The sequence below is a fragment of the Phocoena phocoena genome, chromosome 14 (genome assembly GCF_963924675.1).
Source record: "Phocoena phocoena chromosome 14, mPhoPho1.1, whole genome shotgun sequence".
NCBI classification, from domain to species: Eukaryota; Metazoa; Chordata; class Mammalia; order Artiodactyla; family Phocoenidae; genus Phocoena; species Phocoena phocoena.
Window position 1 is genome coordinate 7,351,313 of NC_089232.1, and position 17,328 is coordinate 7,368,640.

Consider the following 17,328-nt stretch of genomic DNA (forward strand, 5'->3'; position numbering starts at 1 on the left):
CAAGCGCATCGCCCCACCGCCTCGGCGTGTGGACGCAGGGCGCGGCTCATTGAGAGCTGCGCCTCGGGTAGAGCGTCTCCAGTTGACCCGCCCGCCAGGCAGGAGCCCGAGCGCCCCCTTTCCGCAAGCGTCAGCCGTGCACCGACGCCCGTGCGGTTTCCAGATTCTAGAACCCGGAGGTGGACAATGAGGCTGAAAATTCCACCGTCAGCCTTCTCCCTGTGGGGAACGCAGACTCGGGGAATCGGATCTCAGTTCAGGAGTGGACTTTCGGTTTCCCTTCCACCTTTAACCTCTGTCCCTTTGTACTCTCAGCTGCGTGAAGTTCAGTAAAGAACCACAATGAACCCCTGGTGAGCTGTCCAGGTGTTCCCAAGGGAGATAGAGAAATCCAGCACAACATGAGTCCATGACTTACCAAAAAAATAAATAAACCAAACAAACCAGAAATCATAAAACAAGGACACACCCATTAATTCTGCAAAATAGATCATAATCTTTACATTCAAAGCGAGAGCAAGTTCTAAAAATGTGTGTCTGGGAAGTCGCGAGGGAAACTATTAGGGTTGTGAAAGTGTTCTGTATCCGGATCTGGACGATGACACTACGAGTGTTAACTATGTAAAAACTATGGCGTATAAGTTATATTTCAACTTTTTTTTTAAAGGGGGAAACGTTCAATAAACAGAATGGAAACGAAATTGGAGTGTCACTCCTGAGGAAGACAGTAGCTATTTCATTTCTGATGTAACATTACGTCAGAGCCTAAGAACGTCAACTCCAGGCTGAGCACTAAGAAACTACAAACTCCAGCATACATCGCTTCCTCGCTCTCTGGGCTGTTTACACGGAGGGAGGGAGAGGTTGGGCCACCTCGGTTCCGGGCGGTGGGGCGGAGAAGGGTGGGGGAGGGGCGCACGCGCAGAAGCGCTCACCGCACACACGTCCCCTCCCTTCCCCCCCTCCACTTCCTGGGGCGTCGCAGATTGTATCGCGTGAGAGCCGCGGCCAATGAGGAGGCAGAAGTGACGGCCGCTCCCCAGTCCCCCGCAGCTGCTACGAGGCTGAAGCCGGAGTGGATTGCTCTTCTGGAGAAGCTGGTGCCTCACTTCTCAGGTATCACCGAGAGCTCAGGTGAGGCAGAGAGTGGTGTGAAAAAGCCGGCCACGCATCTCGGTGCTGATGCACACCCGGCTGCTCAGCCTCCTGCCTGGGCGGGGGAGGGGCGCGGCTCGGGCGAGGGTGTCCGCGCCGCGGAGGAAGCTTTGGCGCATGCGCCCCGGGAGGCGTTGAAGCCGGGACCACCTCAACTCTGCCCTCATCTGTCTCCGGGGGCGCAGGGAGTGGCGAGGGTACTTTTGGGAAGCGGCTGGCGTGCAGTTAAGGGTGAGGCCCCCTGGTTGTTTTGGCGGGTGCATGCCGGGGGATCAAGGAAATGGTTAGGTGATTTGAGGACAAGTCCCTGCTCACCATTCAGTTGAACTGAAAAAAAGCTTGTTGTTTGGGGAATGAAGTTTCCCAGGATACCTGCACCATCTCCTTTCCCCCTTTCTGAATGCGGTGACCAGCACCACCTGCCCGCAGAGCAGCCCTTGTTAATCGTTTCTCCTCCCAGTTATCCAAGACTTGAATTCTGAGCTCAGCCTATAAACCTCTAGGGATAAGCAACCGCTACGCCCCTGGTAAAGAACAGGATCTGACATGCAAGTCAGTGTTTAATGTCGAGTTTTCTGCCTCATCTGGCCCCAGTCCTGAGTCACAGCCTTACGTTTTTCTCAGGAGGTAGAGAGTGTGAAATTCATTTGCTACATTTGAAATACGGCTCCTTTAAAATTTTATAGCGTTTATGAGGAAGTTACATTTTGGGTTTTTTTTAACCGGAAATACTTTTGAAACTTAACGATAATTTGAACAAAAGTTACGCACGTTCCTTCAACAGTTGACAAACATTTTTTGTGCATCTGCAGCGTTCTCAGCACAGCTAGCTCCAGGAATACAAGGTGAAATCGAGTATGCCTTTTTAAAATTTATTTTTGGCTGCGTTTGATCTTCGTTGCTGCATGCAGGGTTTCTCTAGTCCCGGCGAGCGGGGGCTACTCTTCGTTGCGGGGCATGGACTTCTCACTGCGGTGGCTTCTCTTGTTGCGGAGCACGGGCTCTAGGCACGCAGGCTTCAGTAGTTGTAGCACGTGGGCTTCAGAGCGCAGGATCAGTAGTTGTGGCGCACGGGCTTAGTTGCTCCGAGGCGTGTGGGATCTTCCCGGACCAGGGATTCAACCCATGTCCCCTGCATTGGCAGGTGGATTCTTAACCACTGCGCCACCAGGGAAGTCCCCAGTATGCTTTTCAAAAGCTTCTTTTCATGTGTAGAAAAATGGAATCAGAGGCGAAGTTTGCAAGAAGACTATTTCTCTTCACTTCAACATTTATAGAGGGTCTGGTGGGCCAGGCTGCGTGTCGGAAGCTGGGTGAATAAGCTCACAAGTTTATTCAGATTTTTGAAAGTGCTTCAGTAGTGATTGCAAATGTATCACATAATTGAGATGCAACAGCCTCCTGCTTTGATAGGCAAATTATAAATTGAAATTCAGGGCTACCCATAAAACATTTGATTTTCTACCAGCAACAATAATACATTTCTTCTAAAATATGTAATTGAAATAGATAACAAGGACCTACTGTATAGCACAGGGAACTCTATTCAATATTCGTAGTAACTTAAATGGGAAAAGAATTTGAAAAAGGATACGTGTATATGTATAAATGAATAACTTTGCTGTACACCTGAAATTAACATTATAAATCAACTATATGCCAATATAAAATAAATATGTAATTGAGAGAGATCTTCCTTTCTAATCTGAATTAGATTTTTTTATATTCATTTATTTATTTATGGCTGTGTTAGGTCTTAGTAGTTGTGACATGCGGGATCTTTCGTTGTGGCATGCAGGCTCTTCACTGCAGCACAGGCTTCTCTCTAGTTGTGGCGCTCAGGCTCCAGAGCATGTGGGCTTTGTAGTGTGCGGCACACAGGCTATCTAGTTGAGGCGTGTAGGCTCAGTAGTTGTGACTCGAGGGCTTAGTTGCCCCGCGGCATGTGGGATCTTAGTTCCTCGACCAGGGATCAAACCCACGTCCCCTGCATGGGGAGTTGGTTTCTTTACCACTGGACCACAAGGGAAGTCCCTAGATTCTATTTTTAAACTCTTATCTTACATAGAGGATTGATGGAAAAATCAATATTCTTTTTAATATTTGTAATGTTATATTGTTTGATCTCAAAGTTAAGAACACTGAGTGTCAGTAAATCAATACCAGTATCAATCTTTGTGGCCTCATAGACTTTATTAGGTAATGGGAGAACAGGAATGGAAACTAAAGCTTAGGGAACATCAGGCAGAGTTCTTTACATAAGTTGTAATGAGCTCTCTTCAGAGTTAAACGAAAATCATTTAGGCAGAGATGAAAAATATGTCTTTTGCTCAACTCTGCTCTATGTTGAAGCAAAGTTTGGTGTGTATATGTGTGTGTAAAACCTCACTGCAGTTAAACTTTATCTTGTTCGCAGTCATTTCTGCTTTTCTTCCCTTTTCCTTTGGTAAAGAACACTGTCAGTATACAGCACTAGGTTTAATTTCGTCATTCCTTTCTGGTCTGGTGATGGTCTTAAAGATTTGTCTTTGCTTTAGGGTAGTAAAACACAAACTAAATCAAAAGCACCTAAACTTTGGTCTAAATCGTTTTTGAGGAGTGTAACTATAATCCATTGAAAATTAAATTTTAAAACATTTAAATAAAAATTCTTAACATGACGTGCTTGGTTGTTGGCAGAACACTTTGTGGACTACAAATTATATACTTGCTAGCATTTTTGAAACTAAGAGAAAGCTGTCTTATTTATTTTTTTTTTTTTTGCGGTACACGGGCCTCTCACTGTCGTGGCCTCTCCCGTTGCGGAGGGACGCGCAGGCTCAGCGGCCCTGGCTCATGGGCCCAGCCACTCCGCGGCATGTGGGATCTTCCCAGACCAGGGCACGAACCCGCGTCCCCTGCATTGGCAGGCGGACGCTCAACCACTGCGTCACCAGGGAAGCCCCTGTCTTATTTTTTTTCTCTAACTTTGTAAACCTTCTCCCCAGCATCAAGGCTGAACTGTACCATTTAGAAGAATGGAAGCGAATGCATCTGTTGAAATGTTTTCAAAAGTCCTAGAGAATCAGTTGCTTCAGACCACCAAGCAAGTGGAAGAACATTTGGATTCGGAAATTCAGAAACTGGATCAGATGGATGAGGATGAGTTGGAACACCTCAAAGAAAAGAGACTCAAGGCACTGAGGAGAACTCAGCAGCAGAAACAAGTAAGCTCTCTGCCCTGCTTTCTGAAATTGCTCTAACAGTATGCTTCTAACAACTTACATATACCCGTGCTGCAGTAGTCACTTGTAGTTCTTAGGGTGGTTTGACCTCAAAGTACCTAATGCCATTAAAAATTTGCCCAGAAAAAAGATTCGTTTTAAAGACACATTCAGAATTAGCCTGACCAGTGTATTAATCCACGGTCAAGTACAGGAAACACGTGCCCGGGATAATCTTCTGAGTTCAGATTTGTGTGGTTGAGGAGAGAGTGGATGAGGAAGAACCCTGGGAGGAATAGGGGTCAGTGGGTTCCCTTTCAGGTGGAGTTATGAGAAAGCCTGTCCTAACTTAGCTGTGCTCAAAGCAAATGCGTCATTAAGGAGTGTATTTGAGAGTTTAAACTCTTTATGGAAGCTTCACCAAAGAAATAAGGAGAAAAATATCAGGGCCTCCGGTAGGTCTCAGCTCAGCGTAAGCCAACAGGAAATGTATAGATACCAAAACTGGCGACGCAGTCTCGGCTGTGTTAGTGTAAGTCCAGGGATGGCACCCCTGCCCCTTTCTAGTTGGACCACTTCTGGAAGACTGTTCAGAGGAGGACAGCCAGAAGACGAAGAAGTCTAGAAGTCATTTCATATGAGAAAGTCAAAAGCAAATGGAAATGTTCAGTGTGAAGCAGGGAGGACATAGGCGATGTAGGATATTTGAAGGGCTGACGTGAAGGAGATTAGAATTTCTCTTTCTCATCTGAGGTCCAAGCTGGGATCCACAGCCCACTGTTCTGGATATACTGTGATTCAGTGTGAGAAGACTTTTCTAAGAACAGAGAGTACATATACAAATGCTTTTTAAGCACACCTGCCAGACACTGTTGTAGTTATTTTCACGTTGTCCATTCACAGTAACTCAATGAGAGAGTTGCTTTATGATCTCCACATTACAAATGAGGAAAGTGAAACTCAGAAAGGGCAGTGATTCAAGCCCATGCCTTCTGCCTGCAAGTCCAGTACTCCCTTTTATTAAAACCAGCTCATGAGAAAGGAAACAAGCTTCCAGTTGAGGGGACCAGCTTCCTGCCACAGGAAAGGTTCAAGAAGCTGAAATGTCTGCCCGACATGGATGATAAGGGTTGATTTATTGATTTGGGGAGTTGGATTAGGTGACTTGCGGGATCTTTGTTTCTGGACACCACGTGAAGACAAACACCTTTTTCTTCCCAGGACACTACCCATTGGTGGCCAGTACAGAAGAGGTTTGCTGTCTCTGAGTTAGTCATCAAAAGCAAACAGGGCTCCCGAGCTTCAGAGCTGCAGTACCCGCCCCCTCCCCAAAGACAGATTGGCTTTATCTCACAAGTATTATTTTTTAAAGCTATGTAGTAACTTAGATCAAATGCTTCTGACTTTAATAGTTTCAGTGCAAAGAAATTAAGTAGATGGTTACATTCTAAGCCTCTTTGTAGTCTAAATTTTTACTTTCGAAGTTCTAAGAAAACGTATGTTTTAAGTTACCAAGACAGATAATGATCTTAAATATGAGCCATGCTGTGGAGATAGTCACGGCCCACAGACTGTATTTGCACTGACACTAGCAACATAGGAAAGTACATCACCGAAAGGAATTCGTTTCTCTCTAAGATAAAGTCAGCTCGATTACAAAATATTATAGTGATTTGGACATAAAATATAAAGTGATATTGAAAGAAATATTTCAAATGTGTGATATTTTCCCTTTTCTCCAAATCAGGAATGGCTTTCAAAAGGACATGGGGAATACAGAGAAATCCCTAGTGAGAGAGACTTTTTTCAAGAAGTCAAGGAGAGTAAAAAAGTGGTTTGCCATTTCTACAGAGACTCCACATTGAGGTAATTTGTTTCCCTCAGTGACTGTTCTTGAACATGATGAGATTGTTGAATAGAGATACACTGACTTAATAGAGAAATTAAGAAAAATATAAAAGGAAGTAATTCCTAAGTTGTCTCTTTGTACTAGAATTATATTAAAGTTAAGCAATCATTAAAGATTAACTTAAAAACCAGTGTCATACAAAAGTACAAACTATAGAAGATCAGTATTTCCATAGAAATGGCTATTTCCTGAACTATATTTTCACTAGCTAATTTTTTAAACATCTTAGAAATGAACACTTTAATTTTTTTATCAATGCCAAAAGAATTCTACTTTTGTCCCTACTATTATGATACAGCCACAGTGTTGGAAATGGGGCCAACACCTAAACACCAGCTTTGAATTCAGTCACTTCTTCGCAACTTGCAATTCACCGGGAGACTGTGGCTTGACCAAGCCTTTCACCTGAAGCAGAGTTGCGGCACCAGGCATGGCTGGAAGGACAATAAAGTGATTTCTATTAGACGAACCCAGGTCTGCCAACCTCTCTTTGGAGGCAGATCCCTCAAAGTGAAAATAGCCCCAGAAGAGGTTACATCTTAAACCAGAGGACTCAAGCCTTTTTTTTTTAGCCCCCAAATTTGAATACTTGCCAACATTTAAGTGTTGGCAAAAAAACTTTTAAATGTTGGCAACTAATCAGTTTTTAGAATTTTTTTTTTAAGTATCAGATAACTTGATAACAGACCTAGAATTGTATGAAAGCAATTCACTGATGCCAAGTAGCTCCTGCCCCCCTTAGACACACACTCCAATGCAGAGTCTCTGTTATTCCCTGGGATCCCAGCACTGCCCTCTTTTCGCATATCCATAGCCTGCCTGGCCCTTGTCTTTGCCTCATCACCCGACAATGTGGCTATTAGTTAACACCTTTCAGGGACTGATTGCCTGGGATTTATTGACTAAGAAAATAAAGATGAAAGAAAATAACTAAGATGATGAAATCTCCTATAAGTGGGAAAGGGATTAGGAAGGTAAATAGAAGATTGATATTATTTGTCCACTTATTTATTAGATGTCTCTGCCCACTAGATTGTTAGTTTTGTGAAGGCAGAGGGTTTGCCTTTGTGTCGTGTGGCCCACTGTGCTCTGGGTTCCTAGCCACAGAGCAGCATTGACTACACATAGTAGGTACTCAGTAAGTATACTTGATGGATTTATAAACAATGCAGCACCATCAGTACTTACCTTAAAACAGAACTGAAAAGTCAAGATTGAAATAGGGTGATAAGAGATAGAGATGGGTAGATATCAAAGTTTCTAGCACATAGGAAGCTAGATACTTCGTGTTGTATAAAATCCTGGAGCATTCACAATCACCGTTTGAGGTAAGTACGTATAATTCCTGTGCTTCATGCGTGGACACCAAGACTTGGAGAGATTAAGTGACCTACCTAACGTCACTCTGCTACTAAATGATAAAAGAGGATTTGAACCCAGGTTTTAAGCCTAATGCTGTTTTAGCTACACCATAACTACTACTTCTGGATTTTTTTTAAAAAATGGATTAATTGACAAGTGGGACACAGACCTATTTAAAATAGATTCTGTATTACTCCAGTAAAACAATGGAGTTGATTTTTGTACAAATCTTCAAGAACGTATTTCTCAAAATGATTTGTCACTTGTTTGGAACTTCATTCAAAAACAGCTTATTCCCCTACCATTTTTCACTAAAATCCCATTGCTGCAGTACGTGGGTGATATGTAAAAAGAATCACTCAGAGGTGATGATGCATCAAGGTTATACGAAACTCTGTGGACCCAAACCTAACTCAGGAAAAACTATACCAAGAAGTACCTGAAAAGCCTACTAGTAAAACCAGCTATGAAGCGTTCGGTGTCTTAGTCATCGAAAGCAGTAGTTCTCAAACTTTGCTGGGCATGAGAATCACTTGCATGTTTCTCAGCTCACCTCCTAGAGAATTTTGATTCATTTGCATATTTTAAAAGTTGACTGTAATAATCACCTCTGGGTAAGAACTACTGCTCAAAAGATTATTACAGCAGTCTTTCAGAAACACTAGAGGGTTGGCCAGTTTAAAATATAATTTAAAGAAAATATTGCTTTCCACTTTTCAGGTGGCTTAATAAAGATTACTGCTGGTATTTGTCATACCGTAATGACCATATTTGTAGCCCTTAACCTTGATATGCTTCTCACTAACAGAGTTGCACAGTTGGAAGGGTTCCTTCTCAGTGACACCATTCAGTCTTTCTTAGTGACTTCCGAATATGGCACCACATGTTCATTTCTAATTCTGAGAACTGTCTTCCCAGTTCTGTCAAGTTCAGATTTGTCACCTATGAGATGCCAGGAAACATGCATAAGGGAAATGACAATTTTTTATTCTTAACCATGAACATGACAACTTTGTGAACCACTTAAGGCATAAGTTGAATACTTTGTTTTTTATAAGTATCATTAAGGGAGATCTGACTTTCTAGAATATGATATCATGAGAGGTAGAAAAAGAGGTACCTAACCTATCAAATGGAAATGAGGTTATCTGATCGAAGCATAGGTTGGCCGCCAAATTATCAGATTCAGAAAAACTAAAAACTTAGATGTGCCTTAATATTTATTTTGAAAAAGAAATCTGTTGTTTTTAGCTTTTGATTTTCTATGTGTTGTTATTTATAGGTGTAAAATACTAGACAGACATTTGGTGATACTGTCCAAGAAACATCTTGAGACCAAATTTTTGAAGCTGAATGTGGAAAAAGCACCTTTCCTTTGTGAGAGACTGCATATCAAAGTCATTCCCACGCTAGCACTGGTGAAAGATGGAAAAACACAAGATTTTGTTGTTGGATTTTCTGACCTAGGAAATACAGATGACTTCACCACAGAAACTTTAGAATGGAGGCTGGGTTGTTCTGATATTCTCAATTACAGGTAACTTTTAGTAAACTATCAATTTACATTAATTCACATATCCAGTTGATTTTTTAGAGAATTTTTTTATGTTAACATTTATTTTATGGAACTAAGATCTTTAAGCTGAGATGTAGAAAAATTTTCACAAAGGAAAAGCATATTTCTTAAAGTGTACATTAGCACGATCTTACAGCAAAATCAGAGTTATAAATAAAGTTGATCTTGGACCTTGGAGTCCATCTAACTATAAAAGTTTTCAAAGTTTCCAGATCCTATGGAATCTAATTCTCTGTTAATCTGGAAACCCAAATGACACTCCAGAAGAATTGACTCCTTCCTGATTTAAATGAGTTTAATCAAATTGATAATGACTTACATTAAAAATCTAATCTTTGAAAGTAGATATTCCTGTATCACTTGTAGAATCTGATAAAACATATAAAATCTCATCTCTATGCTTAGCTTAAATTACTTACTCTGGGAAACAGTCTCAGAAAACCATCTGTTGATAAAATCCAACTTCCATTTTCCGCTTATCTCTTTGTCCATTTCTCTAGACAAATAATTTATCTCATTCCACAAATCAGAGCATATCATCTTATCTTTTGTGCCTGTTTTAGATTTGCAAAAATAACAGGTGAAATTTTCCAGTTATTCCAGTCAGAGTGCCTTTTGATAAGTAGAAAGCTCTCTCATCTTTTTACTTCCCTTCCTCCTTTATCTCTGAATCTCTCCTCCACATGCATAAATCATTCCTACATTGTAGTGATTGATTTTGGAGTTTTAGGTTTTATTTTCTTAATATTAAGTAAAATGTTAATATTAAATAAAATTATTTTGAAGTGATTTCAAACTTTAAATAAGTTGGAAACTAATACAAAGAATTCTTGAATTCTTGTATATCATTGACCCGTGTCCCTCAATTTTCAACATTTTATCTTTGCTTTATTGTTCTCTTTCTAGATATATATAAACTTTTTTTCAGAACCATTTGATTGGACGTTGTAGGTATATTGTCCCTTTACTCCTAAATGTTTCTGTGTGCATTTCCTAAGAACAGGAACATTCTTATATAACCACAGTACAATTTATTAAAACACAAAATACATAGTTTACAGACCTTACTCAAATTCCAGCATTGTCCCAATAATGTCCTCCATGCTGGAAAAATGGGTTCTGTGTACTTACTATGTATTTTTAGTTTCCATTAACCTGTAGCAACTTGTTCCCCTCCTTTGTTTATCAATACTTTAACATTTTTGAAGAGTACAAGCTAGTTATTTTATAGAGCATCTCCCAGTTTGTTTCAAAATTAGATTCAGATTCTGCGTGTTTTCCATAGGTGTATTATGGAAGTGATGTTGTATTCTTTCTTCTCAGTGTACCATATCAGGAGATATATGATGGTTTGTCTCATTGCTGGTGGTGATAACTGTGCACTGGTTAACCAGTTGTCCACCTTAAAGCCAACTGGTGATTTAAGGAAGAACTTCTCCAGACCCCACATTAACTTACTTCTTCATGTATCTGTATTAGAATGGGCTGTGGATTCTTTTTATTCAGTGGGTTATAGTCTGTTGCTGTTATTATTTACTTTGAAGCTCAGATTGCCTCAAATTTGGCCAGTGAGAGCCTTTCATACTGGCTTCTGTGTCCTTTTGACACATCCCCATAATTCTTTGAGCACTTTCTGGTGCACGTAAGGTCTTTTAGGGGGCCTCGTGTTATACTCTCCATAGGAACTGGCTTTTTCTCCGAGACGCCATGGTTCCTTTCAGTGGCAAATGATATTTCAAAACCAAGATCTAGCTGCTAGGAATATTTCCAGATATTTTCGAAATATTTTTCAGGCGTCATGAAAAGAGTTCCATACTCTTCTCCATCTTTTCTTGATAGTTCATGATAGAACTCTTTTCTGAGTTCTATCATGGGTTAATGATAATGAATTCCATGAGTTTTGTTGATGTCTATAGAGATCTAAGCATTAAAAGATGTTAAATAGAATCAAACCAGTCATAACAGGCTATCAAAAATAGAGCATGGTTTTCCCGTGTCATTCTCAGGAAAGAATCTAATACAGATTCAGCATACCCAAAACAGATAAAAATAACCGATTTCCTTCTGTGCTTTTTCAGTCAGAAATTTTGTTGGTGCATCCCGTGAAATGTTAATCAGTAATTAATGATAAGAAAGTAAAACGCTGATCTAAAGCATTTAGTAGTACATAGTAAGGTTTAAAACTATCAGTGTAAATAATATACCTCTTCCTTGACACCAACATTTTAAAGAAAATTTTACTCTATTCCTTGTGTTACAGTGAGGATAGTATACCAGCTGTACTAAATCATACAGAATAAGTGTTTTTCAAATTTGCTTTCTTTTTAGTGGAAATTTAACGGAGCCACCATTTCAGAGCCAAAAGAAATTTGGAACAAACTTCACAAAGCTGGAAAAGAAAACTATTCGAGGAAAGAAATATGATTCTGACTCTGATGATGATTAATTCTTTGTAAATCGTCTCCTGACTTCAGAATTAGATGTTTTCTAAATTCTATTGATTTCAGTACGTTCGTCTCCTAATGGTCACATTCTAGAATTGTATGCAGTTGTATCACATTGAAAAACATCTGTGATATTTTCTGTGTGGAGCTCGTGTTTAAGTTGAGGAAAACTTCTGAGTTCTAAAATTATCTGAGTAGGGTCTGGATTCTCTATTTTTGAGATTGGTTTTATCACAATATGATTCTTACGTTTTTATACCATTCACAATTGTGTTTTTAATCTACTGGATTGGAAATAGAAATTCAGCACACTGTTCCAGGACTAATTCTTACCTAGCATCATTTACTTTATAAAGAGGTCAAGTAACATTTACTGGTGTAACAGACTGCACTTGTAAATGATTAGAAACACTCTTTACTTCTGGAATATATTTAAAGAACTATTAAAGAACTGTATTCTGTATGCCGCATGGTGTTGTGGAGTCAACTGATGGCAACAGAAAGCTTTTTCAGGTTGTGAACATACTGCCTTATTTAAAGGGTCTTGATTGCTTATATTTTAAGACGTGTATTAAACAAATCAAGAAGCACTTTCGAAATGGCAACATGAGGAGACGTACAGACCCCTCAGTGAAACAGTCATAACTGGTAAATATTTTTTTAGAAATTAAAGTCTCTGGAAATTGTCGTAAGAGCACACAGCAAACAAAAACATTTATCCAAGAAAATACTCAATCCTGGTAAGAACAGTGAGTCTCTGTGGTATTTGAACCATGACCCTTGCACCCTTCCTCCCCTCATCTCCCAGTCTTGGCCTACAATTTATCCCTAGGAGGAGCAGAATGCTAGCATCTCTCATTCCCCCAAGGTCTGTGTTGCAGAAGCTCTGTTGCAAGCAGCCATAGCAAAGAGGTCTGAGCCTTCCTTCCTCCACCCAGTCCCCACTTGTAGCACAGAATATCTACCCCAGGAATACTGTTTTCTAATCACTGTTGCCCTGGCGTACTCAAACTAGAGCAATAGTGATTAGGGTGGAGGTTCTATGGAAGGAGAGGCAAGCAGAGAAGATCAGGGGCTGCCACCCACTGCTCTACTTACAGACTACTCCTAGCAAAGCCAGCTACTCTCCCCATCCCCAATGCTGGGGGAGTAGCACAGAGGTTCTGCCCAGTGGGAGAAGCAGGCTGTAAAAACAGCTTCCATAGCATTCCCTAAAGGGACTGACTTTATTTTGAACAGAGAGAAGTTGAAGCATAAGGATGCTGCTGCAGACAAAGGAGATTTCAGGTGGGGTTGGGGTTGAAGTAAGAGGAGCCTGGGATCTCCAGGTTAGCAAAACAAGCAGAAAGGAAGACCAGTGAGAATTTCAACAGAGAATGAAAGAGGAAGTTCAGAGTAGCCCTACAGTTGGAACAAACCTCAACAACTACAAAAACCTAAATTCAATTAGATTGAACTGCGTGGCAATTTATGTCCCAGGACATTGTCAAATAATAGAGAGGTCCACCAGCAATTAGTGGATGTTAACAGCACAGCATGATAACAATGGAGACAGACCAACTAAAACTCTTGCAGGGACGGCAGGGAAAGAAACAGCAAGAGAGCCCTGCTAAAACTACTGTCCTTGGGGTTGAGGGGAGGTGTCAGCAACACTGCATATGCCCAGGCGACGTACTGCAACATCAGAGGCCATATAATTCAGGGTAAGTGGACTTAGCCAAAATGGTCCAGCTAAGTCACTAACCATATAAGCAAACAAGCCCTGGAGAAGGGAGTATGAGTCTCCAGAACTGCTGTATTATGTAAAATGTCCAGTTTTGAACCAAAAAAATAAGATTACAAATAAACAGGAAAGTGTGACTCATACATGGTGGGGAGAAAAGCAATAAAAAAAAATTTTTTTTTTAAATTGCCTTTGAGTGGGTCCAGGTATTGGAAGCAGACAAAAACCTCAAAGCATCTCAATATATATACATACATACACACGTACACATACTAAAACCATGCTGAAGGTAAAGGAAGGTATAATATTCCTTCAAAGAATATTAATGGAGATAGAAATTATTTTTAAAGAACCAAATGGAGATCTCTGGACTTAAAAAGTAGAATAACTGCAATGAAAGATTCATTAGAGGGACTCAACAGTAGCTTTGCAGTAGAAAGCCAATGTGGGGATTAATCAATATAGATAATGCAGTCAGAAGAACAGGAAAAAGGAAAAAAAAACAGCTTCAGAGAAATATGGAACATCAACATATATGTCATGGAAGTGCCACAAAGAGAGGAGAAACTAGTGAGTAGAAAAGTTTACTAGAAACAGTGCCTAAAAATCTCAAATTTGATGAAAAGCATTAATCCAAGAAGGTGAGGTTCTGAAAATAAAAGGATCCATACCCGGACATACCAGAATAAAAATGTTTAAAGACAGAAGAATCTTGAAAACAGAAAGAAAAACCACTAATCATGTACAAGGAAACCACATTAACAGTTGACTTATTAGAAACAATGAGGACCTAAGGCAGTGGGAGGACATGCCAGGTGCTAAAAGGAAAAAACTCAACCAAAGAGTTGTCTAACGAAACAGGCTTTCAGAAATGGAGGCAAAATGACACACAGATTTTAAGAACTCATTCCCAGGAAACCCACCTTACAAGAAATGCTAAATGATGTTTTTCTATCTGAAAGGAAGTGAGACCCCACAATTATTCACACCCTTACCAAAAGTCAATGCCAATTAAAATGTAAGAAATTAGACATTGTAACAACTTATCTTCCCTTCTTTCGGCTGACATAAAAGCAATTGTATAAAACAATATACATATATATATAATTGTGGTGTTGCACCTATAACATATGGAAACGTATATTTGCATATAATACCATAAAGCAGGTGGGAGCAAATATTTCATACTTCAATAATGAAACAACAGAAAGCTAACAAGAAATTGTGAATTAAAAGGTTAATTTAAAAAATCTAAAAATATATTCAGCTACTTTAAAACAATTATAGAAAGTATTATATGTTTAACATATAGTGATGCAATGTGTGTAACAAATGCTATACAGCTAAAGTAGATTCTGACAAGATGTATACTGTAAGTCCTAGGGTATCCATTAAGAAAATAATTCCCAAAATATACAGAAAAATATTATTAAAGAACATAAAATATTACACTAGAAAATATTTACTTAAACCAGAAAAAGGAGAACACAGGAACATAGAAGATGTAATGTATAGAAGACAAAAAGGTAAAAGGACATGTAAACCCAACCATATACATAGTAACAATACATGTGAGTGAATTATTACTCATGCCTAACAATGATTAGGCAAAGGTTGTCGGACTGGATAACAAAAACAAGGCTCAACTATATTCTGTCCACAGGAGACACACTTTAAAATCAAAGGTAAAACTACAATGAAAAAGCTATACCATGCAAGCACCAGTCAGAGAACTGGAGTGGCTAAACTAATAGACTTGAAAATAAAAGCTTATTACAGATAAAGAGGGTAGTAATTTTATGATAGAAAAGAACCTGTCAGGAAGCTATAACAGCGTAAACATCTCTGCACCTCACAACAGAACTCATATTCTTGACAATTCTGTATTTTGCTGCAAGAATTCTGAAGCAGAACTTGATATAATTGAGGGGAAAATAGACTATTCAGAAATACTAGTCAGAGACATGACCCTGCCTCCCCTTTAAATAATGAATAGAAAAACTAGTTAGAAGATCCACAGGGAAATAAGACTTGAACAGCACTATAAACCAACTACTTAACAGATCTATAGAACATTCACACAATAGACAATTCTCAAGATCACACGGAACATTCTCCAAGATAGACCATATGTCAGACCATAAAAAAGCCTCAATAAATTGAAAAAATATTAAAAGTCGTAAAAGGTATGTTCTCTGACCACAATGGAATGAAATAAAGACAAAACTGAGAAATTCAAAAATATGTAGAATTTAGTGAACTCTTAAATAACCAATGAGTCAAAGGGAAAGTTTACAAGATAAATTAGGAAATCCTTTGAGCTATATGAAAATAAAAATGCAACATACCAAAACTTATGGGCTGCCACTAAAGCACCATTTTCAGGGAAATTAATAGTAAACACCTATATTAAGATTAAAAGATCTCAAGTCAATGATCTCCCACCTTAAAATACTGGTAAATGGGAAATTTACAGTAGCAAACACATTTTAAAAAGAGGGAGACTTCCAGTTTCTGGTCCAGCATGTAAGAAGCTTGGAAGTAACCATTCCATCCTAACAAGTAAAAAGCTGAACAAACTGAAAAATCAACAACTCTTCTTATATCCATAAGAGAAGTTAGGTCACAGGGAAAACCACTGTTCCTAAAATTAGACCAACAGATAATATAGAGAATTACGATTTACTGGAGCAGCAATCTCCTTGGGAACCAGTGCCAGGGTAGGGACACCTCAACTATAGTTTGATGAATTTCTGGAGGCTCAGTGTGGACAAGTCAGACTTAAAACCTCCAGGGGAACTCATTCATCAGGGGAGGGGAGACCCTACACTTGTGAGTGTTATCTCCGGGATCTCTATCGGATTCTCAAAATGAATGTCAAAGAAAAATCCCGTCATGGTTCTGTCGGGGTGAAGGGAAAAGGAAGCATTTTGAAATATGCCAGAGCATTCTGTTCTCCTTAATAAGGTCTGGCCTTCAGACCAAAACCTAACTGCCCTGGGGAAGGGAAATACCCAACCCTAGTCCCGATTTACCATCCTGTCCCACCTAAGAGGTGAGGAGAAAAAAAGCATGAGTGAAGTTCACCGTCCAGAAGCACAGGCTCACTAAAAGTCGGAGACATAATCATAGGAATAAAATGTTTTTGCTCCTCCCAAACCTTATCACAACACTACTAAAGGCCTGTTTCCAACAGTTCCTCTTACCCAGTACATCATGCTCAGCTATCAAGAAAAAATTAAATGACAACAGTAAAAAAAACAAACAAAAAAAATCCCCACAATTTTAAGAGACAGAGCAAGCATAAAACCCAGACTCAGATATCACAGGGTGTCAGAATTATTAACTAGGATTTTTAAAACCATGATTATTATGTTAAGGCTCTAATGGATAAAGTAGACCGCATACAAGAACAGGTGGGCAATGTAAGCAGAGATACCTAGAGTTTAGGAAAGAACAAAATAGATACTAGAGATCAAAAACACTGTAACACAGATAAAGAATACTTCTGATGGACTTATTAGTAGACTAGTAGACATGGATGAGGAAAGAATATCTGAGCTTAATGATATTGCAATAGAAACCCCCGAAACTGAAAAAGAGGGGAAAAAGGGGGGGGAGGGCTAAAAAAAATAAGCAGAAAATCCAAGAACTGTGCGACACCTATAAAAGGTGTAACATAAGCATGGTGGGAATACCAGAAGGAGAAAAGAGAAAGGAACGGAAGAAATATTTGAAACAATAATGACTGAAATTTTCCCAAAAATTGATATCAGATACCAAACCATGGATCCAGGAAATCTCAGAGAACACCAAGAAGGAAAAATGCCAGACAAAACAAAACACAGAAGCCTTCACTGAGGCCTATCATTTTCAAACTACAGAAAAATCAAAGATAGAGAAAAAAATCCTGAAAGAAGCCAGAAGGAAAAAATACCTTTCACTCTTCTGTAGGT

The 17,328-nt window shown here is 39.5% G+C and overlaps 1 protein-coding gene across 1 annotated transcript; it reads left to right on the plus strand.

Moving 5' to 3' along the window:
- The first annotated feature begins 1,016 nt into the window (after nucleotides 1–1,016).
- On the plus strand, nucleotides 1,017–12,335 carry TXNDC9 (thioredoxin domain containing 9). The gene is made up of 5 exons (XM_065891288.1): nucleotides 1,017–1,134; nucleotides 4,143–4,361; nucleotides 6,106–6,224; nucleotides 8,912–9,166; nucleotides 11,534–12,335. Exons 2-5 carry the CDS (start codon nucleotides 4,173–4,175, stop codon nucleotides 11,649–11,651), a joined length of 681 nt encoding a protein of 226 aa, XP_065747360.1. The 5' UTR covers nucleotides 1,017–1,134; nucleotides 4,143–4,172; the 3' UTR covers nucleotides 11,652–12,335.
- The last annotated feature ends 4,993 nt before the right edge of the window (nucleotides 12,336–17,328 follow it).

Coding starts and splice junctions, on each gene's coding strand:
- TXNDC9 (XM_065891288.1), top strand. CDS start 4,173: ATGGAAGCGAATGCATCTGTTGAAATGTTTTCAAAAGTCCTAGAGAAT. Junction 4,362..6,105: donor GAACTCAGCAGCAGAAACAA/GTAAGCTCTCTG, acceptor TCTCCAAATCAG/GAATGGCTTTCAAAAGGACA. Junction 9,167..11,533: donor TCTGATATTCTCAATTACAG/GTAACTTTTAGT, acceptor CTTTCTTTTTAG/TGGAAATTTAACGGAGCCAC.